The sequence below is a fragment of the Grus americana genome, chromosome 1 (genome assembly GCF_028858705.1).
Source record: "Grus americana isolate bGruAme1 chromosome 1, bGruAme1.mat, whole genome shotgun sequence".
Lineage (NCBI taxonomy): Eukaryota > Metazoa > Chordata > Aves > Gruiformes > Gruidae > Grus > Grus americana.
In genome coordinates, this window is record NC_072852.1 from 153,561,551 (window position 1) to 153,579,684 (window position 18,134).

The 18,134-nt window shown below is 54.6% G+C and overlaps 1 protein-coding gene and 1 long non-coding RNA gene across 5 annotated transcripts in view; both read right to left on the bottom strand.

Annotated features, from left to right (window-relative positions):
• LOC129199675 (uncharacterized) overlaps nucleotides 1–18,134 on the bottom strand; it is a 427,470-nt gene that overhangs the window by 32,292 nt on the left and 377,044 nt on the right. The gene's annotated exons all lie outside the window — the stretch shown is intronic.
• On the bottom strand, nucleotides 8,959–11,593 carry SOX1 (SRY-box transcription factor 1). Its single transcript, XM_054810533.1, has one exon. The coding sequence runs from the start codon at nucleotides 11,192–11,194 to the stop codon at nucleotides 10,079–10,081; it is 1,116 nt and encodes a 371-aa protein (XP_054666508.1). The 5' UTR covers nucleotides 11,195–11,593; the 3' UTR covers nucleotides 8,959–10,078.

An 18,134-nucleotide genomic window follows, 5' to 3' on the forward strand; every position in this document is an offset into this window, starting at 1 on the left:
TTTTCTGCCCTTTCTTCTTTTTTTTTTTTTTAAATTTTTTTTTATTAGGTCTCATACCACAAAAGCTAAAGCCGATCCTCTGTGAATTATAGTTCTGATTTTCCGCCTCCATGCTTCCATTCATCAGTTAATTTTCACCTCTGAAGCTAGTCCTCTACCTGTTATGCGACGGGTGTGTGATATTAAAACTAAAAAGTTATAACAAGACACAAGCCTATGGAGAGAGATTTGTATTCTCCAGCAAACGTCGGGAAATTATGAGGGGATGTTCCCAAGTAAATGACGCCATGACGTGTATTTATGAAGTAGTTGCTATCCACACACTGTCAGATTTTTATTAAAGATTATTTACTTTATTTTTAATGCGTATTAGCTTTTGCTGATTAAAGGAGGTCACCAAGAATAACCCGAAGAGTAGAGACCATGTTTTGAACAAGGAATCCCGAGTTTGGCCCTTTTCATGAAAATAACTTTACCTTTCAACCCTAATATCTTCTTCTCTTATTCAGCATCTAAGGCTACTCTAATATATATGATAAATACAGTCGCCTAAATAGGAACCCACCGTAACTGTGAATATATGAACACATGATTTACGAAACATTTGAAACATGTCTGAGACATGAACACGTTTAGTTTACCTACCTGGAACTACTCACTAAATAATACAACTAAATAGCAAGCTCCTACCAAATTGTTCCGAATAGCTCATTTGGTCGCCCAAGGATGCCTTTTGCAATAACGCCATTTCATTGCTTTCCTTATCTTAATCTTAAATATCTCGATTTGTGGCAGGTTTACCCCGATGAGATTGTCCCACTTATCTAGTGAGCTTTGGTCTGCGACTCCTAAAACTGAGATGATGTTAGTATATTCGGGAAAATCATGCAGGGCTTTTCCCTGCAGCTGCCTAGTCAAAGCAAAACGATTAGGAGACTATTTGGCCCAAAAGTTGGTCTGCTAAATGGACCTTTTAGATGGAGGATGAGCAGAAACTTCCTCAGTCTTGCTAGAAAGTTAGAACCTGAGAGGAACATTAACAGCTGAAGTGCTCTTGGAGGGGAGGAATGCACGTTTTGCTCTCATTTCTTCGTTCTTTGGGTTATTCCGCAACTTGCACGTAAGTAACGATGTGACACCAGCACATGGAAAGTCCCCGTTCGGAAAGCTGCACGCCTGTATCCCTTCCTCTTCAACCTTACGGCAGCTCGGGACACACCGCTGAGAAGTTTGTTAGGCTAAACCCCACGCTTCCCTTGTTCGGCTCTTTTTTTAAAAAAAAAAAAAAAAAACCACACAAACAAACAAACAAAAAAACCCAAAAAACCCCCAAAAACTTCCTGAGCTATTTTCTGGAATCTGAGATTTCACAGTTCTCCTCCAGACATCTCCGTCCTGAAACATGCAGTCTTCAGCTCCCCTACAGCTGTGTATTTTAAAAGGCGTTTCCCACCTAATTTTCTTTTCTTTTTAACTAACCTTCAAAGAAGGAGATCTGTGTGTTCACAGTGATTCGATTGCACAAGCATCTTGTTTTTTGCATTAGTTCCTACATTCTAACATCGAGAGGGGAACCACGCAGCCCTCACCTGCCCTGTGGCTGAAAAGCAATGTAGAGGAAGGTGGGATTGATAACGCACGAAGGCACAAATAATGAAAAAAATCCCCACCAACCTCAAAACAAACAAACAAACAAAAACCAAACAAAAAACCAAACCCACAAACAAACCCTTAATCGAAGCAAAGCCCCTTTCTCTTTTCTGATACGTACAGGAAAAACGAAAGGTAATGTGGAAAACTAATCCGATCATTTGATCAAGTGATTACTCAAGATTTTTCCAAGAGATAAAGATAGTAACCTGTGCGTAAAGCAGGAGGGGGAGACCATGGTTGGGGTGTATATAGCTCTGAGGCACCGTAGATGGTTTCAGAGCCCCCAGCTTTCCGCATCGCGTCGAAATTGTGTTTTCATGTCGATACTTCGTTTTGAACTCCCGAGCCTGGAGTTTTAGGTCTCTCCTCCCGCCTTGGGCTGCTTGTGTTTGCACCTCCATGCCTGAAGAGCCTGTTACTTCATTCTGCTAATCTGATTAGGATTGAACTATCCACTGTCCAACAGTTTTAGCAGGACAATCTTCCTATACACTTTTTCTGTATTGGAGTAAATAAATGACGTGAATTTGGTACTTCTGAAATTTGTGCGAGACAGTATTTGGGTAGGAAATAAACGTCTCCCTACTCCGCCTGCACCCCTCCCGCACCCTCACACACACACACACACCCCCCCCGTGGATAAATTATACTGCCCAAAATGTATGGTGCCTTTGTTCACCGCTAGATCCTAGTTGCTATGGAGAGTTTTACGCCTTAGTAAACTATATTTCACCTCCTCCCGGTGAAAGCTATTCTTTTCCTAAATGCACACTTTGCCGACTCCGGTCCTTCCCCCCCGTGTCGGCTGCACTTCCTCAGCCCACGCTGGTCTGCCCCGGGCTGAAGCCGCGTTTTCCCACTCCTCGGAGCTCAGCTCTCCCTCTAGCACTTGCCCAATTGTTTGACCACCGCCAGATGCTCTCCTGCTTCTCCTCGGTTTCATTGTCCGCCCCCCCTCCCTTTTTTTTTTAAGGTTTCTGAAGGATAGTCCCTCTATCTGAGAGCCGCAGTTAACCGTGGCACACGTCTTCTCCAAATCAATGAGAGGTGCCCGGGCTGAAAGCGTGGACAATGGGATTTTACCGAGCATGAAGCATATTACCCCCAAACCCGTCCTGACAGGCCATGCTAAAGCACTTGAATGACTTTCTTGAAACGAGACCTTTCTGAAGGCTCCTCCCTTCAGGGAATTACACCGTCCAGGAAAGATAGGCATGAAACTGCACGGGGGCACCCCAAGGTTTTGTAAGTAGGGGGCGGGGGGGTGTGTGTGTGTTCTTTGTCGCAAGTCCCCACCGCTTTCAACCCGAAGTCAGGGACCAGCGCGCTTGCCCTGGGTGGCTGCTCCTCACTCCACACGAGCTCTGGGCGGTTTAAAGGACGGGGTTTTCTCTGGCCCTTTCCCTTTGGTAGCGCCAGACTTTTTGATGGCACATACAGTGGTGCGACTCAGTTCAGCCAGCTCCTACTGACTTCTGGCTTATCCTTCACAGGTATCCCTAGACATGTCCCAGTTTTAGGCATGAGGACTAGGAAGGGCTTCCAGGTCGCCTACTAGCACCCCTGACCACCTCGGGCATGCAGTGTGTGCAGGCACCATACACCGCACCGCTGTTACAGCAAAGTTTCTCCAGAGTCTCCAAACTTTGGTTTGCTAATCCTCACTTTCGCAAAGTTTCCTCCAACGGCAGAGGGGTCACTGCATGTAAAAGTCAACGGGCTTTCCTTTCAACCTCTGCTAAGGAAAGCCCCCCGTTACATCCGTACCTGCACACCCGAGGCCCAGGGCCTCGGCTCCTTTGCCAGCCGCCCTCCCCTTCGGGGCCGCCCCTGTCTCACGGCTCCTCCTGACATTACTCAGCAGAGGCGCGGCGGGGCCGGAGCCAGCAGGCAGGCAGGCAGGCAGGCAGGCAAGGCCCTGCCCGCCCCATATGCATAATCTCTGCTTTGCCTCCCGCCGCCCGGGCAGCGGGGGTCGGGTCCCACTGCTCCCCCACGCCCCTCGCTGCAACCGCCAGCCCTCCCCTCCATGACCGGCTCGGAGCTCTGCAGCACCGTGTCCTGGCCCGTTTTCTGTTCGGTCTCCTCTGCCTCCCTTTCGCCCTTGCCCCTCCAGAAGTGACTTTGCAGCCAAGCTTTGCTGTTCGACTCCTCTCCGCCTCAGCCGTGCGAAACCACTTGCCCCAGACCTCACTTTCCCCCCGGGAAGCAGCATCCACCCCTAACCTCAGCACGAACCCACGGACACTTGCTTAATCTTGACCCGTACTTCCCGGTCCTTGCCTGCTGCCCCCGGGCGCCCGCCCTCCCCGGAGCCGCGTGGGTCCCCGTGGCGCTGAGGAGACGGAGGGGCAGCAGAGCGGGACAGCGCCGCGTTTCCCACGCGTGACAGCAGGTGCCTGGGGCTTCCCTCGGCCATTTTGGGGGGGGTGGTGGTGGGGGTGGTGTGTCCCCGAGCCGGGCCAGGCCCGTCTGCTTTAGCTCCCGTTTGACTCGGACGACGTGCACACAGGTGCTCGGTGTTGCTCGTGGGGTAGCGCCGAGCCACCGAGCATCCTCGCTTTGGGGGGTGCTGTGTTTTCTGGAAGAGGAGGAGCCAAAATGCCGCGAAGTGGAGGAACCACCTGCTTCCCCCACCACAGAAAAACTAGTTAGCGTGTGTCATCTTCCCCCCGTGCAGTGTCTGTGTGCGTGGGGTGTGAGCGGCACGGCGGAGCGGCGGCGCCGGTGCCCCGCGGGGCGCAGTGCGGCGGCCGAGGCGCCCACCCGCCGCTGCCGGCCCCGCTCGGCGCCCCGTCAGGGGCGGCTCCCTTCCCACCCCCCGCCCCCGGTAGCCGTGCAGCAGATGGCCTGCGGTCCGGGAGGGCGGCCTGCGGCCGCCCGCCGCTGAACGCATGACTGGAGCCAGGCTTTGGTGTCGCCGGGAGCCCCGCGGCCCAGCCCGGGAGGATCCCGTGTGGAGTTCAGGAGCGGCCTTTCCCGGCTGACAGCAACGCGCTTGTTTTCCCAGTTACCTCCGCCCAGCCCCCCGCAGCCTCTGACGCCTGCATCCCCTCTCTTCCCTTCCCCCCTGCTCGTCGGTGAGGGGCCAGAAGGCTGCGGCCAGGAGACGGGGCACACCGCAGCATCCTCCCCACCACCACTCTCTGCAGCTCCCCGCCCTCCCGCTGGGACTTCTCTTCCCAGTCCTTCTCCCCCTACTTTCTGTGGCTTCTCCCTTCTCCCCCGGAGCCGGGTCGGGGCCTCCCCGACTAGCCTGCCGCTCCACGGGGGGGTCTGGTTTCGCTGGCTGCCCGGCCGGCCGCTGGCTTGCAGCGGGAGCCGTCGGTGTTCCGCTGGGTGATTGTAAACGGGTTTGACTGGCCGTTGATCTCGGGGTCAGGACTCTCCTCGCTAATCCCTCGCTCTCCAAACACCGGCCCCCCTCCTTCCCCCCCGCGCTCTCCCTCCCCTCTCCCGCCCCCCCTTCCTTTCACCCCTGTCTTCCTCTTGCATCATTCATCTGCAGCCCTTCCGACGGCACCGGGGGCATCTCGCTTCGTGAGGCTGCAGCTCGCAGAGACCCACGCACACTCGGAACAACACCCCGCAGACCCGCTGCTCCAGGGCCCCGGGGAGCTTACTTAGCGAGGAGGGTCCTTCCCGCAAGATCAGGCCCCTGCACACTCACACGGACACACAGACAGACACATACATTCGGATGCTGCCCGCCCTCACGGGGCTGCCCCTTCCCGGCGCTCCCCCACGTGTTGCTGAGCGTGGGAGGGAAGGGGAGTGCGGAAGCCTGCCGCGGGGAGCGGGCAAAAAGTGTGTGTGGGGGGGACGGGGCAGAAAAGGGCCCCGGGGGTCGGTGAGTGCCCGGGAAAGACGGAGGCGTCGCGGGGCACGGGAGAGGGTCGGCGCCCGGCCCGGGAGCACATCCCTCCAGTTAACGAGTCAAACCCACGGGCAGCTGCCAGCTCGAGTGTTTTAGCTGCGTTTTACTCTACAGCGAAGCTCGGATTAGCTGTTTGATTTAGTTTTCGGCGATGTAGAGTGGTGTTTTGTTTTGTTTTTTATTTTTTTTTCTTCCGTGGAAGTTTACGCATAATAAAAAGCTGTAACCGCGTCAGGAGTTCAGGTGCCTCCGGCCTGATGCTGCCTGCATGTGGCGCAGCTGGGAGGGAGGATCCTCCCCACCTCCCTGCCCTGCCAAAGGGCATCTCGGGGGGCTTCTTGCCCCGCTGTGGCCCCCACCCCCCCCCCCGAGTTGGTTGGGGCTGCGTCCTCACGGCCCCCTGAGCAGATTTCTAGAGCCGTTCCTCTTTTTATCTTCATGGGCAATTTCATGTGTGTGCCCCCCGCCCCCGCTCCGTTGCTCCCAGAGGCCCGGAGCCGTCCCATCGATGCCCCCCGCGCCCCCCGGCTTGCTGCGGTGTGACTCCGGTTGAACGCGCGGAGGAGTGGAGCTGGAGGGAAAGCCTTTTCCCCGGGGCCCACCGCCACTCCTACTAGCCCAGCGAGCCACGCACGGGAAAAGGAGAGAGGTGGGGAAGGACAGGAAAAAGAAAAAAAAAAAGGAAAAAAAAAAAAAAAGAGGGAGAATCGTTGGGACAGAGCTATGGAGTTCAGGCCAAGTTTGCCTTTTGGCTCGAAGTTTGCAGCAGATCAAACCTGTTATCGCACTGAGCCTCCTGTCCTCCCGGCTCCTCTGCCGCCGGTCCCCTCCCGGGGCAGCGGGACCCGCCGGCAGAACGGTGACTGGGGGGAGGGGGCGCGGTCCGGCCCGCGGGGGGCCTGACCCCAAGCCCCCCACGCTACACGCAGCCTAACTCCGCGGAGAGGGCACCTCCGCCCCGCTCCCCTTTTCCTGACTCCCTGGATTTTCCTTCCTTTTGCTGAAAATGAGATGACTTTTTCTTTTTTTTTTAAATTCTTCCACATAGGTGATTTTAATAGCTCTGTCAATCATATTATAGGAGGAACATTTCATACAATTTTAGATGTAATGTACTTAAACCATAAATCGTTTAAACCTATTCTTAGTTTTGCATATTCAATTGTTCTCTTATATGTAACCCGCACAGCAAAAAGCCCGAAGACCAAATTATTTTACTGTACCCAACTCTTCTGCCTAGCAAAGTTGTTTTAACTTTGTATACTCAAACGTGAAGTTTAACTCAAATTAAACTAAACCTCCAAACCAGTAATCCACCATCAGCACAAAATTCTGCCCTTATGGTGTTTGGTGGAGTTGTGTTGTTTTTGCGGGGGGTGGGGGTGTGTGGGGGTGTTGGACGTTCGCAGAGGGGATTGTATTTCTTTGAAAGGCGGGCTGAGAATATTCGAAGCTTATTTGAATATAGCCGAGATTGGGTCTGTTTAATCCCCTTGTGTTGAAAGTGCAGGTATTCCTATTATTCTAGGCATAACGCCATTGAGCCGCTAAATTGTGAGGGGAGGAGGGAAGACTCGTTAAAAGGACCTCATTTAGAGAGCTGTAATATTTATCTTTTAAGCACTTCCCCTAGTATTTCTGTTGTTTGGACGCGTAGAGATGTTTATTTGCTTTTCTCCCTTGACCGCCCCAGTCCGCCTGTTCCGTCAGTCGTGTTCAGCGATACGGGATCGTCTCGCCGGGATTTTTCTCTTCCGCATTGTCAGTAAATGTGATTTTCAACAGCTATGACCCTTAAAGAAAAGGCACGTAACAAGGTTGCATCAGATGTATATGCGTCTGCATGTGCACACGTACACACACACACACTTCTCTTCGGTCATGATGCTATCTATAGTGTGTATAGATATGTATGAGTACGTATACACATGATGCATAACGCGCTTCAAGGAACAGTTCAACAGGTACTCAGCTTATTCTGCATATTTAAAGCTACGCCTATTAATATTTTAAGTTACATATAGGACCGTGCTTGGCTGGAGGTAACCAACGCCACAGAAGGTTTCTCACAGGTTCCTGCTTTCTATGTGCGCTGTTTGTACGCTGAGCATTTCCAAATCTAGCTTGCTGACTGTCTGAACCCGCACATACCTCGCTTTAATAAAGACTCAAATAGTTGGGGGGGGGGAAGGGGGGGGGAATTTTGGTTTGAAATCAATAGACAGCTTCCATGAAAATTTTGCGCTCACTTTAACGAATGAGTGATTTAAACAAAATTATCACAATGACTCCGAAGAGTTATATATGTCAATTGACATGTCAGCATTATAGGTAAAGTGCAATCTCTAACATGGACCGAAACCGCTCCTCATTAACCAACTAACATTTCCCCACTCCTGGACGGATGAAGTGCTCATTCGCTAGCGCTAAAAGATGGTTTAAAAAGCCCTACAGCCTGCTGCGACCGACATTACCGCCCTGGAAGATAAAAGTATTTTTTTCCTTTTGTTTAAGCAGTTATAGCTAATTTAAAAAAATATTCGCTACAGTATATTTAAACGCAACGCTTAATGCTGTTATTACTATCAGAAGTTTACAAACTTTTAATTCCAGCATATCGATCAACAGCTAGGGAAAAATAAAAAATAAAGAATAAAAAATAAATTTCAAAGCATTGAACAACATTCTGCAAAGAACAAACTCGCATCGTTTTGCTCAGCAGCTTTCGCACCAGTCGCTGAAACTGGCGCCGCAGTTTGCACGGGGTGGGAGCGTGTGACCCCGCCGCTCCCTGCTCGCCCCCCGGGATGCTCGGCAGGGATGGGGCTGCTTTTCGGGCTTGGGGTTTAGAGGACGCTTTTCTTTTTCGGGACGCTCAAACCGAAGCGCTTTCGCTTTTCATGGTGTTAATTAGAGGGGAAGTGGCGCGCTCGCCGGTGCCTTCGCGTCCCCCGGGGAGGTCGGTGCCCCCCGGGCCGGCGGGGACTCCCGGCCGAGCGGGGGGCAGAGGCGGGCAGGGGCGGGAAGCCCGGCCGCAGCCGCCGCAGTGCCCGACCTCCCCCCAGGGGGAAAGTTATGGCCCCGGGCAAGGTTCGGAGCGTCAGCCCAGCCATAAAATGCACAGAATGCACGTTCACGGCTAGGAAGAGTAATTCAGTCAGTCGCCTTCCCTCGCAATACAGAACGAGTATTAAAATAAATCTACCTTCATCCCTCCTGGTTTATACGGATTAGGCGACATCGACATTTACTGCGGGATTGCACTTCATTCTGTTTGCCGCTCCAGTTTAAAACTTCTTCCCCATATTCTAGGTTCACCTGTATTTCCAGGCACACCATGGTAAACACTACTATGTTCTCCGGTTAGGGTTTTGGAATTTTTTTTGTTTGTTTTAAAAAAAAAAAAAAACAGGTGACTTTTTCCGCTTTGAAATTTATTTAACTCAAAATTGAACGCATCCTTAGGATTTCTGTTTAGCAGAAAAGCTTTTTAGTAAACTATATACACAATCTGAATTCCCTCGTAACGCCTAAATAAAAATTATTTCACAATGCATTTACAAGAAATGATACAAAAAAGAAAACAAAACCAAAGAGAAAACAAACAAACAAAAAATATCCAGATACAATAAAGTTTTACAAAACCCAGAAAAAAAACCCATTGCAGCCTCCAAAGGAAAAAAAAAGTTTTATAAATAAACAAACAAATAACAAAATAAAATAAAATAAAAACAAAACCAAAAAAACCGCGAGAACATCTACAAAAAAACTTTTAAGTGTTGTTTTGGATTTGCCTTAGTACATGAGTAATAAATGAGAACTGTTTCCCCATCAGCTTCGAGTTAATTAGGCAATAAAAAGCCTTCGCAAGAAGCGATCCGTGACTGAAATCGTAGCGGTTCCGCGCGGTATAAAAGTTGGCATCGCCTACAATTTTGTGTGGTTATTATTGATAATTTTTTTTTTGTCTTTTCACCGTCTTTTTTTTTTTCCCTTTCCCTTTCTTTTTCTCTTTCTCTCTCTCTCTCCTCTTTTGCAAATAAACGCTCTGTCTCTTGGGTGAATGATAAATACTGTACAAAAAGTCTCGATAAAACACAGAAGTTCAGTCTAAAACTAGTTTCATAAACTAGTCCTTCTAAAAAAAAGGTAAGTAAAGCAACCGTTACCTTTTTTCTCTCTCGTTATTATTATTATTATTATTTATTATTATTATTACAAGAACATCAAAACATTTCTGTACAAAAAGGAAGGAAGAAAGAAAAGGGGAAAAAAAAATAAAGAGAGGCGGGGGAGGGCGGGAGGGAAGGGGAGCCAGAGGCAAAAATAAGAGGGGGGAACGCGGGAGCGGGGCAGGAGCGGCGCGGGGCCGGGGCGCGGGCGGGCGGCCGGGGGCTGAGCGTGCGGTGGCGGCGGCGGGGCGCGCAGTCCTGCGGGGCGGCCCGGGGTCGGGGCCGGTGCCGGTGGCCGAGCCGGTGCCTGTGCCTGTGCCCGCGCCCGCGCCCGCCTCCGCCGCTCCCGGCGCCGGTGTCGGCGGCCGGCGGGGGCTCAGATATGCGTCAAGGGGACGGTGCCGTTCACCCCCGTGCTGGCGCTCTGGTAGTGCTGGGGCAGGGAGTGGAGCCGGCTCTGAGCGGCGGCGGCCGCCGGATCCCCGCCTTCCCCGGCCGGTAAGTACATGCTGATCATCTCCCGCAGGTCCCCGGGGCACGGGGCCCGCGAGTGCGAGGTGACGGGCGGGCTCACGCTGGGCTCCGACTTCACCAGCGAGCCCAGGGCGCCCAGCGCCCCCGAGGAGGCGGCCGCCGCCGCCGCCGCTGCCGCCGCCGCCGCCGCCGAGTTCTGGTGGGGCTGGGAGCCGTAGGGCAGGGCGCCGTAGCCGGAAGGCGAGGCGCTCATGTACCCCTGCGAGTTGGAGATGGGGCTGTACTGCAGGGCGCCCATGTCGTAGCGGTGCATGGGCTGCGGGTTGTGCGGGTGGTGCGGGTGGTGGGGGTGCGGGTGGTGCGGGTGCCCCCCGCTGCCCGGGTGCTGGCTGTAGGCGAGCTGCGCCTCCTGCATCATCGCCGCCGCCGCCGCCGCCGCCGCCACCGAGCCCGGGTAGGCGCCGTTGGCCCAGCCGTTCATGTGCGCGTAGCCGCCGCTGGCCGTGCCGCCGGGGCTCTCCAGCCGCTGCCCGACGCCGCCGGGGCTGACGCCGACGCCCATGCCCACGCCGACGCTGGCCGGGCCTCCCCCGGCCGAGCCGGCGCTCAGCAGCCCCCCGGCCAGGGAGTACTTGTCCTTCTTGAGCAGGGTCTTGGTCTTCCGCCGGGGCCGGTATTTATAATCCGGGTGCTCCTTCATGTGTAGCGCCCGCAGCCGCTTCGCCTCGTCGATGAACGGTCTCTTCTCGGCCTCCGACATGACTTTCCACTCGGCCCCCAAGCGCTTGCTGATCTCCGAGTTGTGCATTTTGGGGTTCTCCTGGGCCATCTTCCGCCGCTGGCCCCGCGACCACACCATGAAGGCGTTCATGGGTCTCTTGACCCGGTCCTGGTTCGCTTTGTTCCCCCCGCCGCCGCCTCCGCCGCCGCCTCCCGCTCCGGTCTGCCCCGAGAGGTTCGTGGGGGCCTGGGCTCCGCCGGGGGAGTGCAAGTCCGTCTCCATCATCATGCTGTACATTCAAGTAGCTTTTTTATTTTCCACCGGCGCCAGGCGTGAAAAAAGAATCAAACATAGAGGAGCCCGGGAGGACGGGGAGCGAGCGAGGCAAAACCCGTTTGTATCTAGGTAGCGACCGCCGTGGAAAAAAAAAAAAAAAAGAAAAAAAAAAAAAGAGGAGGAGGAGGAGAAGAAAACCGCGAGGAGAGCGATCGGCGACCCCGCCGGCGAAAAACTTTCTCCCTTTTGCAAATCACTTTCGGGGCTCGGCGGCGACGGGGATTCTAGCTGCTCAAACAGGTGCACGGCAAACTTGCTGCTTCACTTGGCGCGGAGGGAGGAGTGTGCGGAGCCGTCGGCGGTGTCCTCCGCTCGCCGGCTCTCCCCGGCACACGCGCGCACACCCCTCCGCTCCCGCTCTTATCCTTAACGGAGCTATTTTTTTTTTGTTCTTTGCTAACTTGGAGAGAGAGAGGGAGGGAGGGAGGGAGGGAGGGAGCGTGTGTGACTTGCATCCGCTGATCGCAGGTGAACGGAGCAGAAGAGAGAGGAGAACCCACCGCCACGCAAAAAGGAGGCAAAAAAAAAAAAAAAGAAAAGGAAAAAAAAAAGTAGTATTTAAACGTTAACTAAAAAAAAAAAGCGGGAGGAGGATCGGGGGAGGGAGGGGGTGGGGGAAGGAACCCAACCAAAACAAGCGCCGAGCCCGGCAGCCGGGGCGCGGTGGCACGGTAATTTGCTGGCGGTGGTCTCCCTCCCGCGGCCCGGGCGGGACGGGACGGGACGGGCCGGGAGAGGAGGAGCCGCCGGGCGCGCGGGCGAGCGGCGCTGCAGCCATACAGGGCGCGCCGAGCCCGCCTTAAATCGCCTGGCGGCGGCCAATGGGGGCGCGCCGCCGGGCGGCGATTTGCATGGCGCGCGCTGAGCAGTAACGTCCGGCGGGGCGCGCCGCGCCCGGAGGTGGGGGGGGAGGGGGGAAGCGGGGGGGAGGGAGGGCGGGCGGAGGGGTCACGGCGAGCCCCGCCCCGCCCCCGCCTCGCCCCGCGCTGTGGCCCCGGGGGGGCACCGGCCACCGGCCCCCCCCGTCCCCGCCGGGCATCGCCGCGGGCTGACCCGTCCCCGCCGGGCGCGCCCGATAGTTAGACGGCGGTAGAGCGGTATTTGGGGAGGCTGAGGCACCCCAGGCTCTCCGCCCCGGGCCGGGCAGCCCTCGGCGCTACCGCAGTGGTGCGAGCGGCACCTAAACGCGCCTTTTCCGGGGACTTCACCCGTTCTGGAGCTTTCCCCGGGGCTCCCTGGGCGGGCAGGGGCAGACGGTTCTCCCCAGCATTAAAACTGCTCCCAGGCCTAGGCCCGGGTGCAAGGCTGGGGTTGAACGCGGTCGTTATGCACGTAGTCCTAGGGGAGTTAAAATCATCTGAGACTAATGAAGGTACAGCGAAACATGTTATATTTGTATGAAGTAGGTACAGGCGTATGACTTTTTTTTACCCTTAAAATATTAGAAGACTATCTTTGTGCCCTGGCTGGCCTGTGAGATACATTACTGTTATTTTACAGAGGGGAGAAAATGGTCCGCACTGAAATTCACGCTGTAATCTTTAACTGCAGCCATAGGAACGACCGGTCCGTCACACAAATACCCACGCACATAGCCCGCTACCCCTATCATCTTTTGCCGTGTGAAAAAGGGACACACCGCATCCCTGCTCTTTTCCTGGTCCGTGAATGTTAATTTTCCTGATCCTAGTGGCCATCCAAGGGGTGGAATCACACCGCAGCTCCCCCAATTACTGTTACCACCAGAAGTTTTCTGCAGGAGGAGTGCTCACCATGCACAAAGCACCAGCCTTAGGCACTGGGCTAGAATTAGACTTTTTTTTTTTTTTTTCCCCCCAACGACTCGTCATGAAATAGTGATCTCATCACGATAATCTGGCTTTGCTGAGGAGAGGAAAGCACCTCTCCATTTCTGACGGCTGAAGGCTTGGCCTGGTTCTGGGCCCTTTAAGCTCAGCTGGAGTGTTGCTGTTAGCTCGGGTGGGGATGCTTTCGGGGGGACTCTGTTTCCCTTCCAGTCGTCTCTAAGGGTGCAATGGGCGGGGGGGGGGGGGAGACGTGCGGGATTGGGAGATTGGGCCCATGCTGCTCTGGCTGATATTTTCCCGAGCTCATGGGTTGCCACATCTGCACGGGCAAAACAAGCGAGGCTGCTGTGATTGCTAAATGATGTATTAAAAACATAATTGGTTGGGGTAGGAGAGGCGGGGGAGGGGAGAGAAGGTGACTGCAGAAAGGCGCATTTCCACTTGCATGGCCAAACCAAGATATTAGGAGTAAAAACTGCGAGATAAATGACATGGCTCGCACATTATCCATCCAAAGCCCTAGTGGTTTTTTTCCCTGAAAGTTGATGTAAAGGTACCAGAGGGCCTCCTGACAAATAAACGGGACGAACCCGTGTGGGGCAACCTCTTCCGGACGAGTCCTGTGCACCCTGCGAGCCGGCGGGCCCCGTGGGAACACACCTTCATCCCTGGGAATTGGGGATGGACCCCCACTTCCCTCCCCCTCACAAACCGCGGCCGAGGCTGACCCTGCCCTTCCCCGGTGCGGGGGGGCAGCCGCTCATCCCCAACCCCCAGGGGGCTACCCCCTCCTGGGTTTTCTCTCGTTGTGGGGGGGGCTTCCTCCTCTTCCTTCCCTCCCTCCCCCCCCCCGAGTGCTTTTTCCCTCCCCTAAAAGCAGCCAAACCGCCATGAACACTGTCCTTTAGGGTGGATAAACGCGAACAGGGAGCGGGGGAGCGAGAAGATGCTGTTGGAGTGAGCCCTCTTGTTTCTGCCCCGGACGCACCTCGCTCCCCGGTGGCCGGGGGATGTATCTCGCCCTGTGTGTGTGTGTGTGTGTAAAAACCAGCTCGGAAGACAGACTGGGGCTTTTTTTTCCGTGGCAAAGGTAGTGCAGATCCCGACTCACGGGAGAGGGACGAAGTCAAGGACTTTGGCGAGTGCCGTTTGACCCAGGCGACAAGCCAGGAGCGGTCTGCGTGGTTGGGGCGGTGCTGGAGGGGGCTGAGCCCAGAAATAAGAGGTCCTTGGACTTCCCCCGAAGGAAAGTAGAGCTGCAAACAGCCAGGAGCCGGGTGGTGGCGGGAATAGGGAGGGGTCGGGGCGGTGGGTGGGAGCGGTGTGTGCGTGGGTGAACGCTGCAGGGGAGCCAGAGGGGAGGCGGGGACGAGATCCCGAGCTGGGAGCAGGGCCGGGGAGGGCTGAAGGTCCTGCAGCAGCCCTAGCCGCTCCCCTGGCCCTCGAAGGGGGCAAGTGCCGACGTGGCCCGCCCCGCTCGCAGGCCGGCCGGAGTGACGAGTGCCTCCCCGGGCACCGGTCCCCTCCGGGCCCGCGCTGCGGGAAGCACCTCGGCGGGCGGCGCTTCCCCCCGCCACGGCGGCTGCGGCGGCAGGGCCGCCCCTCGAGGCGGGGGTCGCCCGCTGCTGGGCCGGCGCTGTGCCTGCTGTGCCCCCGCCGTGCTCAGCCCCGAGGGCGACGAGGGGGCAGGGGGGTGGCGGGGCCGAGCCCGGCGCCCCGGAGCAGGCGGCGATCGCCGTCTGCTGGCTGCCGCCGTGCCTCCCTCGCCCTGGGCCCGCGCCGGGAAGATGCTCGGGGGAGATGCTGGCTGATCCCTCGCCAGCCCCGTCTGAAACGCGCGTGTGTGTGATCTTTTGCAGCTCCTCTGGCCCTTTATTACAAAACCCGCTTGGCCAGCGCGAAATGCAAACCGCTCCCTCGCTCCCGGGGCGTCGTTAGCTCGGCCAAAGCGAGCAACCGGGAGGGAGCAGGGAGGGCAGGCAAGGGAGGGAGGGGAAGCCCCTTCCTGCCTCGGTGACTTGGCCTCTCGGGGATCACGGTTTTGAACACCAGCAGCTACCCAGCCGGAATGGGATGGAGGAAAAAGGGCGCCTGAATAAAGTCCCGCTTTCTTTTTCCAGCACTAACAACTATTTCGGGGGATCCTACAGCCCCAGTCCCAAATCAGCTACAGGCTCTCTGTGTGTTTTGTTGTCTTTTCCCAGCTTGCTGGGTAAAAGCGTTTGGAGAATCTCTGGAGCTTTCGAGTAGGGGCTCACCCTGTGAACGGTACTCACACATATAATTCAAATTTCACAGCTGACCTGCTCTGAAAACCTCAATCAGCTTCTAATTGAAGGGAAAACAAAATATTGCTTCCCTACAGCAGAGCTAACGATTTAATCATTATATCAGACATTATAGCTTTTAATTAGGCTAATGCTGATACTGTATGGAAAGAGATAATTCAACACAGTTCTTGATGAATTCTGTAATTGGGTTAACGGAGGAGCAGTTGGGGGAAGAGACGTCAATATTCAAGCTGCGTCTATAGCCACCAGGTTTATGAATGAAAGGGAAGGGGGGAAAAAGGAAAGGAGGGGGGGTAAGGAAAGGGCTAAAATTCCCTGACGAGAAATGTCTCCCCCCTTCGCCCAGGAGAGCCGTGCCAACCAACGGGAAGCGTGGCAAGGGTAAGGGCTGTCCTGCTGCCGCCCCGGTGCACACCGCTCCCGGCTGCCGCTCCCGGGCAGCCCGGACTGTCGCGACACCAGCGCGACCCGAGCGGCGGCCCCGCTGTGAGACCTCGCTGCGGCTCCCCGGAGCGGCTCGAGGGAGCGGCGGCTCGGCTCCCAGGCCGTTTTCCCGTATTTCCCCCCCCAACCGACGGGTCGCCCACGTCCGCGCTGGGAACACGCGGGGAAGGGGCGGCCCGGGCCACCGGCGTTCAGACCTCTCGGCGGGGCTGCCCTGGGGCAAAGGCGGGAGGCACGGCGGGGAAACACCGAGGGTGGGTACAAGACGGGGCCGAAAGGTTTCTGAAGTCCTAGTGAGAGCAGGCAGGTGCCCGCCGCGCCCGGGGGCGGCGAAGCTAGTGCCGGGGCTCTTCTGGCGGGAGCCGGGCGCTGGAGAGGGTGCGCGATACGGAGCACAGGGGTGTGCTCAGGGGCAGCCTGCTCTGGACAAAATCAAAGCGTCCGGAGGGCATCCGGCTATTCCGTGTAGGTACTTCCATTTATTTATTATGTCAGATAAAAGGACGGCTGAAGCCATTTTTCTAAAGGAATTCTGCATCACCCCCCCCACGTCCCCCCCGTATCGATAAATCGCCCCTTTCCTAAGAGTTTATATATCCCAGCCTTTTTGTTTTTCTCTCCTTCCTTTCTAGTTTTTACTGGCTTTGAGAACAGGCTTTATATTTTCGTTGCGCCTAAAAGAAGTAGTATCGATCTCCCGCACGTTTGATCTCCGCTGCAGCCAGCGGCCGCCCCAGCGCGACAGTGGGTCCCGGCGGGCGGGTGGGCCGGCGGTGCCGGGGGCTGTCACCTCCCAGCACGGCTCCCGGGGCCGACACTGCAGGAGGAACGACGAGGCACACCTCGGTGGGACGGTCAGCCCGCGCCTAAGAAAAGATCCCCCCCCCCGCCCTTGCAGGATAGACGAGTGCCCCCTCGCCTTGAAACGGGCCCGATTCTTACTCCGGTGGAGTTACGAGTCGGTAGAGAAAGCAGAATGGGGTCCTAACGAAGTTTTGCCATTTTCGAAAATGTTTGTTTATGTTACGTATTAGCTCGACTTCCAGCACAATATTGTTCTGAAAGAAGAATATTCTGTATTGTGATCTATCCTTGTCTTATTTTGTCAGTAATTACAGTAAAATTAAACGGGTCATTGATAACATTCCAATGACACAACCCCCTGTAATTAACAGGCTGAATACACCTTTTTACATTACACAAAAGTTGTAATTTTCAAGTCTGTTCAGATTTTTAAATTTTTTTTTTTATTATTATTACTAAGGCACACGCCGGGAATATGTGCTAATCAGACGGCAAAACATCTCGTGGGAGATGAGGGTTTGCACTGTCTTATTTTCTTGGGTTTGGGTTTTCCATCTAGAGGGATGGCAAGACCTTTTACTTTTTACAAGTTAACAACCGAGAACCCCTGTAGACAAAAAATACCTACCCAGCAATTTACTTTCTACCATAAGGAAAATATTTTGAAAGCATAGTTTTGTAACGGTAAACTTTTAAAGGAAAAAGAAGAGCTGAGGGGATGGAGAGCTCGTCAGACTGGTACGACACGGGAGTTATTTCGAAGTTAATCTTTAAAATTGCGCTGTTGACATGTCAGTCACGAAAAAAGAGGTTCACAAGCCAAAGTGCGGCATCCCATTTATGGGAGGGCAACCTGGCTGTGGCGGATCGCTTGGAGAAGTGGGTTTTAGACCACCATAAAGGAAGTATTTCTGGTTTGCATCCTCGTCAGTTATCCCCAAATTACAGAGGCATCATTCAGGGCAAGTCAGAATGAATTTGTGTAAAAAATAAATGAGGAAAGAAAGAAATGAAATCATATGGGAGCTTCTTTCTTGCAGGCCATCCTGTTATTGCAAATTAGATTAGCTACACAGGCTTCAATATAAACATGACATGAGGTTCACAGGAGAGTGAAAGTATCATCCACTCCAATCTCTCCTTTCATCGAAACATCCCCCACAAATTACATCTTCTGCTTTAATACACTTTTCAATGAGATTAAAACATCACTTTGACACGATTTCAAACCTTTTCGGTCGCATCCAGTGCTTACTTCAGAAAACAGCAAACAAGGGGAAAACTAGAAACATCTAAATAATTTCAGACCGCTGGTCTGGAAATTAAAGGTACCCAGAGGAAATACATGAACGTCTTGCTCCATTCAGTGCAGCACTCCGGCCATGGGAAGGTGGATAACGAACCCCAGTGAAGAGGAGAGAAGAAGCCGGTTTCCTTCCCACCGACTGGAGATACCGGCGACTTGGCCGGAGCCGGGATCCAGTGCTTATTTGCCTTTTGGAAAAGGGGTGATTTTCACAGATCTGTTTTTCACCAGATCACTGACTGATACTT

Excerpts from the sequence above, each read along its gene's own strand:
- SOX1 (XM_054810533.1), bottom strand. The coding sequence starts at position 11,194 with ATGTACAGCATGATGATGGAGACGGACTTGCACTCCCCCGGCGGAGCC.